The 17,077-nt window shown below is 45.9% G+C and overlaps 1 protein-coding gene across 2 annotated transcripts in view; it reads left to right on the top strand.

Moving 5' to 3' along the window:
• Positions 1 to 16,777, top strand: part of SERINC2 (serine incorporator 2) — a 32,601-nt gene extending 15,824 nt beyond the window's left edge. Inside the window, exons 6-10 of one of the 2 annotated variants that reach the window (XM_044434867.1) lie at positions 156 to 325; positions 2,597 to 2,687; positions 4,094 to 4,238; positions 7,050 to 7,262; positions 16,121 to 16,777. In XM_044434867.1, the coding sequence (XP_044290802.1) occupies positions 156 to 325; positions 2,597 to 2,687; positions 4,094 to 4,238; positions 7,050 to 7,262; positions 16,121 to 16,259 (758 nt within the window). In that variant the 3' untranslated portion in view covers positions 16,260 to 16,777. Of the gene's footprint in view, positions 1 to 155; positions 326 to 2,596; positions 2,688 to 4,093; positions 4,239 to 7,049; positions 7,263 to 15,738; positions 16,046 to 16,120 lie in introns of those variants that run through there. The other variant, XM_044434868.1, reaches the window with a different exon arrangement.
• The last annotated feature ends 300 nt before the right edge of the window (positions 16,778 to 17,077 follow it).

The raw sequence follows: 17,077 nt of genomic DNA, 5'->3' as shown, positions 1-17,077 counted from the left end.
CTGGTGGAATGGCCCCTGCTCCCCCCCTCATTCCCTCTGTGCAGTCAGCAGCCTGGGTTAATCTGTCACAGAAGAGCTCGACGAGGGCTGGCTTGGAGACGAGTCTCGTTGCCAAGCTGCGCATTGATGCTTTTTGTGTACTCCATCTTTCCCAGCCCTCTTCATCTTCACCTTCCTCTTCTATGTGGTCTCCATCGCTGCTGTGGTGCTTCTGTACGTGTATTATACCAAGCCAGATAGCTGTACAGAGAACAAGGCTTTCATCAGCGTTAACCTCATCTTCTGTGTGATTGTGTCCGTGGTGTCTATCCTGCCCAAGGTCCAGGTAAGATGCTGCGTGGAAACCTTTTCTGGTCCTTCGAAGAGATGATTTTTAGGTTGCCCTTTAAGTAAAAAAAAAAATACAAAAATTAAATTAAATTAAAAAAAAATCAGTGGTGGTACTGCAGTGGTCAAAACCCTCCCAGGAGAAAATGACTGGGCATTCACATGGTGGTCTTTTTGTCTGCAAGTGAAGGCTTCCTAGCTTTTTTAAAAAAATGCTGGTGCTGCTTAGATCCTTCTGTTGCTGGTGCATTGAAAAACAATTGTGTTAAATTACCTTTCCTTTTTCTGGTTTAACCTCATTTTGAAAAAGGCTATCAGGCTGTATCAATTATGCAGTTACTCATGTGCATTATATTTTTCCTGCAAGGAACCCAGTGCAGCTTATGTAATCCTCTCCGTTTTAGCCTCACAACAACCTGGCGAGGTAGCCAGGGGACTTGTTCAGCCTAAGCACCTCACTTCAGATTCCAGGATACTTAGGAAGAAATGAAAGCACCTCTGTTAAAGATCCCATACTGTTTACTGAATCAAATGGAGAAATAGGGCTGCAGAATGTAAGCAAGTAAAGAAAACACATGCCTTTCCTCTCTGGTTTCCTGACTAGGCCTGAGGATGCTACATGGGCCTCCAAGGTTGCTTGAGCAGGTGACTCATCAATGCATCTCCTCAAGCCAAGAACAAATGCTTTTTGCAGTACCTTTTGTAAAGTTTCTTCTCCCCTTGTTTCAGAGGCTGTCATGAGACATGGGCCGTAGCATCCCTTTCTGGGAGTCTGCAGGAGAGGCAAAGCTGTTTCAGTAAAGCCAACGCTTACAGCTCTTATCTATGCAAGGCAGCTATCTCTGATGTCTCCCTCAGAAGCTGCATGTTGTAGGCCTTGGCAAGACTCCAAACAGAAGTGAAAGCAAAAAAAAAAAATATCTCAAAGCAGCTTTTCTGTTGCTTTTAGACACAGGGAAGGTACACGGTATTACTTGTTGGATCTTATTAGCTTCCTTGTCATTCCTCCGGTTGAGCCCACCCAATGCAGTGCGTTAGGCTAAGAGTCAATGAATCGCCCAAAGTCACCAGGGCGCTTGTAGCCAAGCGGGGTCTTGTACCCAAGTCTCCCGAGTTCTAATCCCACGCTGGATCCATGACGCCATCCCGGCTGTCTAATGTAGAGACATCCCGTGGAATGCAACCAGAAAATAAAGAGATGTGCTCAGGGCACATGGTATGTGCTGAGGAAGGGGCTGTGGTAGTTCCATCTCTCCTTCCTCCCAGCCCTTGGCTCCTTTCTTCCTGAGCCAGCACCTTTGGTTTGGGCCCCCAGGCCTGAGTTTCAATTAGGTAATCTAGACAGATAATCTAACATGCTGCTTCCTGTGCTCCGCCCCTCCCAAACTGCTTTGTAGAGAGGGGTGAGGTGGGGGGTGAGCTGAGTGTTGGGAGAAGGGGATAGTAAATGACCCCCACCATGCTTTTCATATCCACTACGTGTGTTAAACTTGCACTCTTTAAAAAAAGCTGGTTCTGAGAAGGAAGCTGGGGAGGCACATTGCACTTGTCAACAGGGGGGGCTTAAGCGGATGGTGGGGGCAGGCAGCCGCAGCACTACTTAAATCAGCTGGGCCTGCCCTTTGGCTTATGTTTAATGTTTGAGTCATGCTCTTCGGAGCCATGGGTGGGTTATTTTGAGCCTTGTCTCCTGGAAGAGGTGGTCCAATTACGACCAAAGAGGAGATTTGCCTGGCGGGAACGGATCTTGATGATGCTGGCTCGACTAGGGATGAAACGGGCTAGACTCCACAGACAGGGGCTCTGAGCGCTCCGCCTTATCACCCAAGACCCTGATGCAGACAGTCTGTGTACCTGTCCCTTTTGACAACATCACAGCTCCCTTTCCTCCTCTTTAAAATGCAGTTTGTTCAAGAGCCACGCAGGTGTCATGTCTCTTTGTATTTAACCGGCTTTTAAAAACATGCATTTCATTGCACCCCCATTGGTGCCCGTAGGGGGTTCTGGTGCCCCACAGCAAATACTAGCTTTGGGGGAGAGACTCCTTAGACTGCTGTGGGGGAGGAAACGGGTTGAGCTCCCTCTCCATACCCCTGCTGACCTCCTTGCTTGTCTGCCTCTGGCTAAGGGACTTTACTCTTGACATGCGGAGGTGATGTATTTATAAATGCAGGCATGCACGGATGCACTCAGCATCATGTCTTGCCCCCTCCTGTTTGCTCTGAAGATGCCTCAGGACCTTAACTGGAATCCTTCTCCTCCTCTGCAGGATGCTCAGCCTCACTCGGGCCTGCTGCAAGCTTCCATCATCACACTGTACACCATGTTTGTAACCTGGTCTGCCTTGGCAAATGTCCCGAGTAAGTAGTCTGCCCTGCCCTTGCTATATTTTGTTGGCCCTTTAAAAAAAAAACCCTGAATCCTACTTTTTAAAAATCAAAATTCCCAACAGTGCCCCCAGACCATATGAAATGGATAGATGCTTAGAGTGCTTGACCCTTCTCCCCCAACATCTGCATGAGCTGTATTTTAGTCAGTCTACCTAGATGTCTCGAACCCAAGTTCCTCCAGGATTATGCCCATGTTGAATCTTGTATTTGAGGAATAGTAGAAAGGCAACCAAGCGTGGATGTTAGGTCCCTTGAGGGTGGGTTCTGTGTAGTTGAGATCATGGATGGAATCTATAGAGTGTGCGGGGGGGGGGGGGACCCAGTGAATTCTTGCACACACACGAGCCAATTGGACTGGGAATCCCACTTCAGCTCCACCAGTGGGACAGAGTGTCATCTACAGCACCCGAGGACAGCAGGGGAAACGGGGCAAACTGCATGGCACCCGAGTCCTGCAACACCTCTCTGCCACTCCTCCCCCCACCAGCCTCTTCTGCTTCACTCCATGTGATGGTGGGACAGTATTCTCTGGAGCGCAAGCACCCTGAACTGTTTGTACGCAGCATGTAGAAATCGAATGGCCGAGTCTGCCAGCTGGTGAATGGAGGACTTTTAAAAGGACAAACTGGGCCAACTCCACTGGAGACAATCCCCATTTGGCTCTCGTATTCGGTGTGTGTTCTGTGGAACTAATTTGTTTGCTGTGGCTCTGACATCTCTTTCATTCGCCATTGGAAGATTCCTCAGGGTAATTTTTCTGGGCTGTTCTGTGTCATTTTAAAGGATGCCCCCTCTGTAGTTTAGGTCGATGCTGCAGTTGACATTGGAAGGCTTGGACCACGAGTTGTGACAATAAACAGACATTATTTGAAAGATGAAGCCATATCTAGCTGGCATATTTACTCTAGAGTAGGATCAGGGTTCCCAGTCTGCACTAGTAATGGAAGATTTAACTCCTCCCTCCATGCCGTAAGCTTCATTCTGATCAGGGTGCTTCTATACCTGCATTTTTTTTTGGCAAAATAGTGATCCATAAAGCAAACAGATTAATACTTTGAGATAGAATTGTAGGGGTGGGGGGAGGATCAGTTTTTTGGGGGGTGGGTGGGCGGGCAGGTTAAAGCTAGGAATTGTACTCAATAGATGGTGTCATCCAGCAGTATCTGAAAGTTCCAAGGTTTCCCATCCTTTTTCTATAACATGGTCTTCCAGAGCAGAAGAAATGCGACTCATTTGGATGAAGAGAGGCCTTCTAAGCATGGTGTCCATCAGGCACAAAGAGGAACTTTCCCCCTCCGCTTCTTGTGCAAACTGAGGAGATTCTGTGGATCTTGGTGGTGGTTTCCATTTAGATGTAATTCGCTTTTCCTTCACAGACAAATACTGCAACCCAACCCTGCTGATCCGAAACGAGGGCAACAGCACCACCTCCGCGCCTGCTGGTGGAGAGCCAACACAGTGGTGGGATGCACCAAGCATTGTTGGATTAGTCATCTTTGTCCTGTGTACATTCTTTATAAGGTGAGAATTCATTGACATTTAGAACAGAAAACAAAACAGCAGGCCTGGGAAGTATAAACACACTGCAAAACTGTTATTCCCAAAGTGTCGTATACTGGATTAAAAAAAGACAGCCTTGGCTGTTAATATCATCTTCTTATCTTCCTGGGTGCACATACATAAATGTTACTGACCTATATGACTATCTAAGCATTAACTGCTTAAGGAAAAATGGCTCCTACACAGCCAAGGTACACAACCTCTTTTGGACTCCAGTTGCCTTCAGCGCCAAACTGGAGCTAATGGAACTGGTGGCCCTTTCAATATGACTTCCACCTCCTTCACTAGAGGTCCTACTGGAATGAGACTTGGACAATAAGCATCTTGCGGTGGCTGGTGGTACTCTGCAGGGATGCACCCTCCCTACTTCTCCCAGGGCTGAGATGTTTCAGGGACAGAATTGCTCACTCCTATACAGTCCCTGACTTGTTCAGCAAAGGTTGGGTGAGAGACATGGTGGAAATTGCAGAGAGCCTCCATCCATCCGTGTGTAGATGATGCTGGAAAACTCTTGGACAAGTGCAGAATATGGCTCTGCTGGTCTGGAGGAGAAAATGAAAGCAACAAAGATATTGGCAAGAGGGGTATATTAGTAATTTATAAACACTTAAACTCCATGCAAAACCATTATTCAAAACCTAAAGCATTCATGTCACTACCCTTGGAATGACTGGAGTCACACAACAGGATAAACCATAAACCAGGGTTCCCTGTCATGTCTAAACCCTGCTAAACCACTCGGGGTCTGTCTCTGGGAGGTAGCTGGTTCTGAGGAGGATGACCTTTTCAGGAGCGGCACCCTGATTTTTGGAATGGGCTCCCCAGAGTGGTGTGCCTGGCACTCACTTTGTGCTCTTTTCGGCTCCAGGTGCAGGCCTCTTAATTTCCCCAGCATTTAGCAAACTAACCTTTCAACTTTGTTTTTATATATCCCGCTTTATGCTTCTGTGCTGAATAATAGCAATTGAAATTATGTTTTTGTTTTTTTAATTAATGTTTGTGTTTGTGTCTTTAACATTTGTTTAATTTTAACTTGTAATTGTCCAGAGAGCTTTGGCTATTTGGCAGTATAAAAATGAACACATTAAATGAACTGTGCTTCTGGGTTCAGACAACACTGCAAGCTATCCTAGTTTATAAGTCACCATGGCTTTTGTTGACTGAACCAACCAACTTGGAATATACGGAAATTACTTCTGTTTTAGCTTCCAGTCTCCCTCTGGTGGTAACGAGAAATAAACAGCATTAGGGGAAGATTAATAAGCATGCAAGGGAGTTGGACAAATTTAAGACGGTCAAAGTGCTCCTTGTGGTAGCTTTTCCAGGAAGAGGAAAGCTGTCCTGGAAAAATGCTGGTGGATTTTTATTAATTGGTCATTGATATTTTATTATTTTGTTGTATAAGCACCCCATAACTGCAATTTCCTGCTTAATGTTTAGAATACAAAAGTATTAACTCCATTAAAGTTCAATACAATGACAGGAACAAAGTTTTTAGCACAAAAACCAAAGCAACACAATGTTATCAGAATTGTCAGTTTCAAAAGAGAATGCAAAGAGCAGCAACAACAGAGCTAGGTTCATTTAAAACCGGGAGGGACAGAAATCTGCAGTGCTAAATGTTTTTTTCAAAAGCCTAGGAAAATAGAAAGGCTTTGGTCTGGCACCAAAAATGTATTTGGGTAGATGCTAGGCAGGTCTTTCTGGAGAGGTCATTCCAGAAACAGAGGAGAAAACACTAAGAAGGTGAGAACAAATTTCTTAAATCAATATCACACTTTTGTTCATTTTCAGTGCAACTTTGGCTTTCTGCCAACTGGGGGGGGGGAGGAGACAGAGATGATGGAATGCTCCCCCACTTTATTAAAATCCCTGCAGAAAGAAAGCTCAGCCAGAACACTTTCCCTGACCTGCTAGTTTTCTACCTGCAGGGATCTTCGATACCATTTTAAAATGGACGTTGTATTCCATCATATTCCATCCAGCTCTTACAACTACCACTATCTCTTATCTGTACTTCTGAAACCAAACAGTTTTCTGTGGGGGTGAAGGCAGACATGATAAGGCAACCACAAGTGTGTTATCTTTTTTTAACACAAGGAGCAGTCTCATTTTTACATGAAAAGGAGTACGCAGCAGGGGAACTGAACCCTGTCTGGGTAGCTGGCAATGTGTGTTTCTTTTGTCCAGTGATGTATGCTACCGAAGCTGTGTGCACAACCATCAGTAAATATACCTTTTTTTAAAAAAAGGAACCTAAGTTGAAGATATTGGTCAGTCCTAAGAAGGGTGGGTATTCTCCCATGCCAGGCATGAGTGGGGCAGGGGAGTGCCTGCATATAACAGTAGAAAAGATGCTGGTATGTACAACTCAGAATATACACATTTTCTTAAATCCATTGCTTGGACTGGCAGGTGAATTTCACCTGTTGATTGATGGAGGGAGTCAGGATCGTTTACGAGAATTTAATTCTTTGTATTTATATTCACGTTTGTACTATGTGTTTATGCAGTTGCTCAGTCAATGAGAATGAGCACTGAATGCACAAGCATGCACACGGACTGGCGCAAATGCACCAGGGGAGTTAGCACAGGCCCATACCCAAGTTAATAAATGCTCTGCAACATCGTGGAATTCGCCTGACTCAGAAAAAGCCGGTCTGTTGCAGAATATGTAAGTCAGAATTATAGAAACCAGAACTCATTTGAAACCATTACGGATGTCTCCATTCCTGTGTACTACCGGAACTCTTTTCTTCTCCTTGCCTTCAGCATCCGCTCTTCTGACCACACGCAAGTGAACAAGATGATGCAGACGGAGGAGAGTCCAGTGATGCTTGGGGGTGGTAATTCGGCCTCTGAAGAAGGGGTGCACCAGGCTTATGACAACGAAGAAGATGGGGTGACTTACAGCTACACCTTCTTCCACTTCTGCCTCCTCCTGGCTTCTCTCTACATCATGATGACACTCACCAACTGGTACAGGTACGTGCAGGCCATTTATTCTCTCCCACGGTTACTTCTGGGTTTAGTTTATTTGGACGCCTTATATTAAGGCATATCATTGAATTGGAAGCATTTAAATTCTTTTGTATATTGAAAATAAGATGAATAATGATCGTGCATTAATATTTTTAGGAGACATTCTTTTCTTCTTTTCTGCCCTGCATTTGAGTTCTCTCTTCTTTGTGTTTGTCGTATTTGCAAATAAACGTACTTGAAACGGCCCAGCCTTCCAAGTTTAGATAAGTTTGTATCTGACATGTAGCTTGTAGCTGAAGCTTAGCTTTTTATTGACTTGAGTGTAAGTGTGAGCAGCCCCAATTGGAACTGGGCGGACGGTGCACCCATGTTGGAAACCTGCTCAGATTGAACCTCCAAAAGGGCTTCACAAGTCAGACCCTTCCGCAGCTTTTGCTGTCATATGTGCCTTATATTTTCCTCAAATCCTGTACCTCCGTAAAGGGGTTAAAATGAAATTATCTCCATCAGTGTCGTTTCAGGCTTTATATTTTTAACTTGCCGTAGGAAACTTCAGAAGAGAAAATGATGGTGGTAGTTTTAATCCCTTCCTCCTCAACTTCAGTATTTCAGCTCTGAAAAGAGGCTATGCTCACTTAGCTGTTTATTTATTCTAACATCAAGCTTCTCCAGGATAGGCAGCCTGTTCCCCTTTAAGTAATTTGGACTACCACTCCCATCCTCCCTTATCAGAGGTTGTGCTGGCTAGGAATGATAGAGCACTAGATGTTCTGTCTACGTGCTGCCATTCTCGGGGCAGGTAGTTTGGCTGCAAGAGGCATTGCATGCAGGGACTGACTCGTGAAGTCCATTTGGAGGCTTCATCCGGTTCCATTTGAGCATGTTTCCGACGTTATCTTTGGCCGCTCTCCGTCTGTTTCTGGGTGCCACTGAAAGGGCTGATTCTAACCTACAAAGCTCCAAATGGCTTTGGTCGAAAGCCAGTCTGGGGCATTTGCGGAAACGTGTTCCCTGGGTGGACCTGTCAGTTCTCTTTGTGTCTCTGGAAGTTCGTGGGTGTGATTCAGGCAGCCCTCCTTGAACTGCAGCATGGAGCAGTCACGGGGCAGTGGACAGGATGAGGCCATCCATGCCTGCTAGCTATGGTGGCCACATGCTTGTTTTGGCATTGGAGGAAGTGTGCCTTTGAGGAGCAGCTGCTGGGGTGCCCCGGGGGGCAGTGCTCTGTCGGCTTGTGCCTGGTGAGGCCCTCTCACTGGGGCAGCAGCCCGGCCACTTTGTGAGCATCCCAGTGCAGAACGAGCGGCACGATCTCCAGCCTGCTGGATGAGAGCTGCTGGCTGCTTCCCTGTCAGTCCTGTGGCATCCTTCCCCCCAATTGCTGCCTCCCTGATTCTTGCTCCTGCCGTGCTCCAGGCTGGAGATGAGGGCTGTCATCCAGTTCATCTGGTGGGCACCAGGCTGGGTTAAGCGACCTTGTGCTATAGGGACATCTTCCCAGGCCTGGCCTGGGACCTTTTTAGCTGGAGACAACTGCTCTCTGCCCTACTTCTGTGCTATCACGTGTCATCACGTGAGGCTCATGTCTCAGAGAGATGAAACGTGTTGGCAAGCTCCTCTGATTTTTTCCGAATGAGTGAGGTTAGGAAAGCATTTTCTGTATGTTTCCCCCTCACATGTTCCTTGTTCCAAGGGCAGTGGGATTGTCGACGGCCCATCATTTCAAGGTGCCTGAACGAAGGGAGCTTTCTTGGCTTTGGTACCAGAATTCTGAAGGACCTCTGGTGACCTGTTCAAACCCTATTTAAAAACAAGCATGCAAGCAGGCATGCAAACACAAACACGCCTCTTGGAGACAGATACTGTGCCCGCCTCCCACTTCTATGGCTGCAGGAGTCCTTCTGGCTTCCTTAAGAGTTGAGTCTGAAAATTTCTTTGAATCCATGAAGTGGCTTTTGTATTGTGGGATGCTTTGAGAGCTTATCCTTGGCTTGGTTCCTATCTCAGGTGAAAATACAATTCAGAGTGCTTGCGCTTACATTCAAAGCCCTAAATGGCTTGGGACTGGGATATCGAAAGGGACACCTCTGTCCATATATCCCTGCCAGACCACTTAGATCTTCAACAGAGGCCCTCCTTCATGACCCATGAAGTGAGGGGAGAATTGACTAGAAAAAGGACCTTCACTGTTGTTGCGAATCATCCTTGGAACTCTCTTCCTAAAAAGGAGCAACTGGCAGACTCATTATTCTGTTTTCACCATAAATAAAGACCTTCTGTATTGAGTACTTGCTTTTAGAACTATGGTTTCATTTGTGTTTCACTGCTGTTTATTGTTAATTATTCCCTCCTGTTTTGCACCTTACATTAATTTGATTTTATGTGGTTTTAGATGTTTTATTTGAATATAGTTATGTTATGATGCTTCTGTTTTTGTGAGCCACCCAGAGAGCCCCCAGGCTGTGGGGTGGCATACAAATACAACAAATAAATTAAAATACCTTCATGGCCACGGCTCCATGCTTGTCTGCCTGGAAGTCCTGCATGGCTTGGATTTTCCCTCTGATGCCCCCAATATGTGGCATCGAGTGGGTGCATGCAAGAATCGGGGCCTCCTCTGTTAAGATGCCCCAATTGTGGAGCTCTTCCTTGGTGGAACTTTGACACATGGATGCCTTATGGTGTAAAGAGCTCTTTATTTGCCTAGCTTTGTCTTTGCGACTTGAGTTTTCTTTCTGGCCTCTCTCCTCTGCTGCCTTTTTGTCTCTTAATTGATCTGGTCTGCTTTTAAACTGATGCATTGTTGTTGTTTCTGGTGATAACCTGAAAAGAAAAGCAGGCTAAAATTATGAACGCGGTTGAATGGGAAGGACAGGATAAATCCAACAGGGCATAGTTTCCAATGAATGTTGCTCTTCTAGCCAAGTTCTTAAAGTGAAGAAAGGTGAAAGGCAAATGAATGGCAAAGTGAATGGTTCTATTTCTGCAAGCATGGCAGTGAAAAGTGTGCCCTGGAGCACCACGGGCTTGCATAGCTCTGCCGTGTGTGTTTGTGCACGTGCAATGCATGTCGGCAAAGGAAAGGGAAAGGGGATCCGAAAGGAGATGATGGAGGTCAGTGCGTCTGCACACTTGATTTTGTGCTGCTGTGAACCCTGGGTGTGTTGGCTGGTTTTTAAAAGTTGCTTCCTTTCTGCCTGGTGCCCAAAGGAGCAGGGAGTGTATCCCCCAGGCAGCTGTTTAATTTGGCTGCCCCACGGGAGTCTGAGGCTGTGAACCCTGCTCCCTGTCCTCAGCCGGAGTTCAGCCACAGCTGCCCAGTCCACCTTCCGACAGAGCACTGTAATAGAACCTGCACTGGAAAGGAGGCGAGACCTCCCTTTTCCCCCCACTTCCCCAGCCAAAAAAAACAGGCCGCCGCCTTACATCAAGCTAGATTACTCAGCGGTATGCCGCCTTGTAACCTCCAGAACTTGGATTACAGATTCTGTAATCCTTGGTGGCTGGGGCTGATGGGAGTTGCAGTTCTGTTCCCCAACAGCTGAAGGGCACCAAGTTGTCTTTTCCTGGTCGAGCCTATGTTGTCTCCTCTGAATAGCACCAGCCATCTTGCAGGCATCTTTCCCGTCACCTGTTCTGTCCTTTGACTGGGCGGTTGCTGAGGACTGGACCCGGACCCGGACCCACCTGCTCTGCACAGGTCTTATCAAAATCTGGTCAGGGTGGCTGAGCCACCTGTGTGCAGAACCGGATGCTGATTCAGGGCTAAAGGATACGCTGCCAGCAATGAGACGACCTGACCACCCATGCTTAAGAGTTGTGTGTGTGTGTCATTGTTGAACTGTGGGTTGGCATTGAAATAGGGGCTACTCCACCCCATACAAGAGAAATGATAATGAACAACATACAGTTCCCAGTCCCACAAGAGGCCATGGCTTCTCCTGATGAAATTTCTCATGGTTAACAAGCCATGGCTTCTTAGAACGCAAGCCAGGGTTTCAGCCACAACCTCTACTCTAGCTTTAGTGCAGTTATCCTCTCATCTGAACCAGGCCAGCACTGAATTATGGGTCCACTGAAAGAACGCGACAGAAAAGAGTTCTTTCCTCGGGCTTAGGGTGTTCTCCTTTGCCCAGTACCTGATGTTGCCTAGGTAACGAGCAGGGAGCATCAGGCTCCGCAAGATGGAGTTTTTGGGAAGGAGAAGGGGAACATCTCCTCAGCTGAACTCTGCTCAGCTTCAGGGGGAGCCGTGGAAGGCAGGCAGTCTTCACGGCCAGGGACTGCCTCTGCTGAATGGACACCCCATCAGGGAGGCAGCCTGCCTGCTGGTTTGAGACCTCGCTCTCTGCCTGCCTCGCATACATACTTCTCCCTGCAGCTGCAACTGCTTGCCTATTTATAGAGCGTGACTTTCTGTCACACAGCATACCTGCAGCCGTGCCAAGCAGCTCTGCAAGATGCCGCCGCTCAGCGTTTTTTCTTGGGTAGCGTAGAGACGGGCCTGTGACGCCAGGCCAGCCAACAGCCGGCCCGTTTTGCCAGATCCGCCCTGGCCATTCCTGCGCTCCCGTGGATGCTGGGTTCTGAAGCAAGGGCTTGTGGGCCAAAGAGCTTTCAGGGAAGCTATTTTTTGGGAGTCAGTGTCCGAAGGCAGGCCTGGCAGGTGACCGCAACAAAGAAATAGTTTGTCACAGCAGTTGGGGTCAGCCAAAACTCCTGTTGTTCTCTGATAATTCCAGTACTAATAAGGGGCCTTGAGGGTCTGGAAGGCAATCTTGTGCGTGTGTATGTGGAAGGGTTAAAACTGCTCAGCAGGTAATTTGGGGCATTTCTCTCTTACTACACCCATGTGGTGGGAGTCTGTTTAGGAGCTGGCACTAAAAGGTTTCACTGCAAGGATAGTCTGCGCAGTAAGTTGTGTTCCCACAGTCCACTTTTCAGCCACATCTCTGAAGGTGTTTTTGCCATGCACACAAGCTTGGAAATGAAATCAAATCCACTGCGGAGGCCAAAAGCAATACCTCATTTCTCTTCCTTCTCCTTCTCCTTCTCCTTTTCCCTCTCCCTCCCTCCCTCACACACACACACACACACACACACACACACATGGGGGGGGGCTGCCCTTTTGCCACCTCCCACCCGATCTGTCCCACCCATTCTTAAATAATTTGCCCATCTCATTTGAAAAGCTGTTGAAGTGACTTGCTGTTACCCATGTTTTCTGGATGGAGAATTCATTAGGTTAGGTTTGCGTCATGTGAAAAAGCACTTTTGCTTTTGCAGTAACTGCTTTTCTGGCCCTCTTTAGGATATTTTTGGTTCCTACTTTCAAACTGGCTTTCCTTCCATTTGGACTTGCCTTTTTTCCGCGGCTGCTGTACACAGGAGTCGCTGTGAGTTGCTATGCAGCTGGAATGGGGCTCTTTTGCTGATGCTGCTATACAGAGCTCCTTGTGCAGGTCATGTTAAGATCAGTGCTAGTGTCTTGTTGACACGCTCCTGGCATGTTTGTCCTTGCTTCTCCGAATGTAGCAGCCTGGTTGGATCACAGTAGACAACCTGGCACAATCCTGTATGAGTCTACATGGAAGTAACCCCCTCTGAGTTAGTGGGATTTAAATTCCAGATATGTGTGGATGCAAACCCTACAGGCATGTATGTAGGGTTTGTATCCACATCTGGAGTCTTGTTTTCTGCAGGAGCCAACCAGATTCCACCAGGAAGTCGAACACAGTTCCCTGTGCCTGGAATTGAGAGGCATTCTGTATCCAGGGGGGGGAGGGGGGTGGTTCTGCACTGGTTTCTGACTCCCAAGAGCTGAAGACTGGCCATCAACCTAGATAGCTTTAGAATGGGGTTATTCACTTATATTTCATTTATTCCATGTCCTGGACTCTGGGATGGACAAGAAGAGATCTAGTCCTTCCTCTTTGTAACAGACTTTCAGGTACTTGTTTAGTGCTATCATAATGTCCATCACTCTTCTGTTTTTCAGGCTGAACTTGCCTGTTCTCCCAATCTTTCCTCACAGCGCTTTGTATCCCGTTCCTTAACATCCCTGTTGCCCTTCTTCTCTACCCTTTCTAGCTCTTCTGCACCTTTTTAAAACTTAGGTGCCCAGAACTGGACACAGGACTCCAGTGAGGTCTGGTTAGTGCCAGGTGTAGAGGAACTAGTACTTCCTGAGTTTTGGAAATGATGCTTCTGTTAATGCTGCCCAAAGTAGCATTTGCCTTTTTTGCAGCTGCATCACCTTGTTGGTTCCTATTTGCCTTGTGATCTACAAGAACCCCTGATCCTTCTCCTTTGCGGTATTGTCAAGCCAAGTATTCCCCATCTTAATGGTACATTTGGTTTCTTGTGGGTAAGTGGAGGACTTGGCATTTGTCCCCACTGAATTTCATTCTGTTGTTCTCTGCCTAGCATTCTAACCTATCTAGATCACCCTGTATCTTATCTCTTTCAGGGTATTTGCTGTTCCACCCAGCTTTGTCATCTGCAAATTTAATTCTTCCCTTGTACTTCCTCATCTAAATCACAAGGGAGATGGGCCCCCAGTCATGGAATGATCTCTCCATGGGGGTCCACCTGGCCCCAACATGGTCATTTTTTCAATGTCAGGTTAAAACAGCCCTCTATTCCCAGGCATTTAATGGCTTTATCAGTTGTTTTGATGTGGCCTAGTTTTATCAAAATTGTTTGCAATGTTTACACTGTTTTACACTCTTGTATAATTTTGTTTGTGTTTTTTAATGTATCTTTTTTGTATTGTTGAACAATTGTTGTGAACTGCCCAGAGGGCAGGCAGTGTAGAAATTCTGGTGGTGATAAGCATCCCAGCATGATGCTCAGCAGAGATTTCTGCCAGGTTGCCTTGTTCCAAGCACAGAATGTGTGCAAATCTTGAGTTTGGAGGCATCTGACATTTGAGGCTACGGTTGTTATATACCGTGATTTTGGGTTACATTTTGAACTGCATTTACTGATCTATTTTTGTGTTTGTAGTCAGCATTTAATTTTCAGATGATGAATTTTAGATGCATGTTGTATTTTGCATCTAGTTGTGGCTTGCTTTGAATGGACTTAGATTCTTTCCTTCTAATGGAGCATGTAAATTAATAAAAGCAAACTTCCCTGGATTGCATGCTCAGGGTTTTTTTATTTTTATCTTAATGCTGCATTTGTGTAATTTTATCCCACCCTGTCCTGATGCAATGCAGTGTGCTATATTTTAAAATTAATTAGAATTTGCTCTTGAAGCTTTGTTTTTAAAGTGGCTGATCCTAAAAAGCTTCTAGTTTCTTCTAACAGAAGGAACAGAAAAAATCTTTTCTGGGTGCACACCTTTGCAAATTTAGACAGAATGGTAGGAGAAAGGCCTCTGCAGCTCCCGGCATGCTTCAACCAACGATGCCGGCTGCCCCATGCTGAGTTGCAGGTATGTCTTCTGTCTAACCTTGGATAACATTGTGCTTTTAGTGAATCAGTGCGATGACATGGCTTCACAAGAGAAAGAAGGTGTTGCTAGCTAAACAGAAATGAAATGGGATTGGGCACAAAGGGGGAATGAGCAATTGTGTAGATAATATTTCAGGGGGAACCCCAAAACAAAGTGTTAATGCTGCCTGTGCCCCCAGCTTGCACATATATGGCCCTTGGGCCACCTTTGGAAAAGTTCTTGATACCTCTCAGGCTTGGTAGTCTATCTCATGTCTTTGACTGTTACATGCAGGGCTTGCTGTTCTCAGTGGGTCCTATCAGGCAGCCATCAGCCATGATCAAATATCGAGAAAAAAGCACACATTTGCTTTAAAATAGTTCCTTTCAGCGCAGAACATGGCTAAGATGGGTTGCAAATGGTAATTCAACCATACCGTGCAAATAATGCAAAGATTAAGAGTAGTCATTTATTAAGGGGGCTTAAAGCAATTTCACAGACTACTGTTCAAGGTGAACTTTTGAGACCCAGTTAAAATGTAATGGAGGGGGAGTCACACATATGACTTTAGACTCATCCCTTTTCACTGTCCACCAATAGTTTGTTGGCTTTCCATCCTCTGTGAAGTTCTTCCACTCCCATTCTAAATAGCTGAAATGCTTCTTCAATGGTTAGTTACTGGAAGTAAGGGATTTAAGCTGTAAAGTGCTGGTCTTTTAGCCCCTTCCCCTTTGCCTTCCTCCTTGTTTATCACAAAAGCAGCTCTAAAATTGATTTTGGTCTTCAGGTTGAAAGAGTCAAAACCTCCAGACTACTGGAATAAAGAAACAAGGGCAGTTTCTCTTTCTGGGGAAAAAACAGAGAGGTTTGCCATTGCTATCCAGTACCACTTCTGAAGCCATTGGAGGGAAAGGAAGCTTGACTTAGCTGTTGGAAGATAAAGCTATATGTTAAAACATTGTACTAGTTGGGTGCCTTTGGCATTGTCTGCTGCAGGGAAGCCCCAGGAGCTTCTCTGAAATGAAACTTGTCTTGCAGGCTGAAAGAAGTCAAGGCCTCTGCCATAAAGTTTTGGAAACCAAGAAGCATGCTGGGACAGCAGTAGATCTTGTCTGCTCTTGTGATTGATATTTGGGGCCATGCAACCTCCAAATGTAGATGTTCCAGAGATCTATCAACAAACTTGTCCCCATGACCTTGTCTTTAAAAAGTGCATGTGGGGAATAAGGAATCATTCAATGACCTTGAGCAAGCCTGAACAGAAGCAAGCAAGCAATCTCTCAGTCTCACTCACCTGCCTCACAGGAAGAGGAAAGTTTGGGTATTCAGGACAAGTGATGGCAAGGCAGGTAACTTAGCGCAATGTTCTTGGATCTGTCTTTAAGCCTGGGCTTGATTCATGTGTATGTTCTTTCCCCAGACCTGACCAAGAACATCAGCAGCTGACCAGCCCTTGGCCTGCGGTCTGGGTGAAGATCTCTTCCAGTTGGGTTGGGCTTCTCCTCTACTTGTGGACTCTGGTTGCTCCCATTGTGTTTCCAGACCGTGATTTCAGCTGAAAGATGCACCACACTGTTTAAAGCATGCAAGCATAATGGATTCGTTGCCATGGAAAAACAGATAAAAGGGATTTTGTTCCTTAAACTTAGGATGTGAGCGCCAGTCCCTGTGGATTCCAAAGCTGTTGACTGTCTATAAATATGTGCCTTCTTTCTCTCTTGCTCTTTTGCATCCAGACATATCTTCTATTCTTGTGCCTCTCTCGGTTTATAAGGAATGGGTCAAAGTAAAGTGGTCCACTTGTGTGTGAGATGCTTGGTGCACAGGACAAGATGATCAGGGCAGGGGTGGGGATGACACAGGTAACCTCGAAACTATTGCGAAATATCTGAGGAGCCTGAAATATCAACTGCCATTTTTTCTAAGGAATGTTTTTTTTAAATATCGCTGTTAAAGTCACCAGTTTGCCTTGTTACAGGATATCTTTTAGATTAATCTCTTCTAATTTTGATATGAAACTTGTAATGTGGAGGGGAAATAAAATAAATAGACTGATTTTTCAGTGTTAAAAAGTCAAGCAGGATTGGAATTCTCTCCATGAGATGTGAGTCTACTCATACTTTGCGGAAGAGCTCATTTTCAAAGCAAGTTGATGGAGAAAGAGTGAGAGAGAGATGAAGACAGGCTAGTTAAAGTAAAGATCACTGAGGTGGTGAGGGAGAAATTGTTCTTGTGTGGGTGCTTTTTGCTGCATGGAGAATTCTGTACAATTTGCATCTACTTCAGTCGAAAGGAAGTTAAAGGACTGTATGTGTGCTTTTTGGGAGATGAAAAATGCATAGCACATTTTAGTTTTCTTACCTGCATTCTTGCTAGC

Source organism: Varanus komodoensis, unplaced genomic scaffold (genome assembly GCF_004798865.1).
Source record: "Varanus komodoensis strain SLA01 unplaced genomic scaffold, ASM479886v1 scaffold29_1, whole genome shotgun sequence".
Classification (NCBI taxonomy): Eukaryota; Metazoa; Chordata; class Lepidosauria; order Squamata; family Varanidae; genus Varanus; species Varanus komodoensis.
Note: the sequence above shows the minus strand (reverse complement) of the source record. Positions and strands in the feature narration are given on the sequence as shown.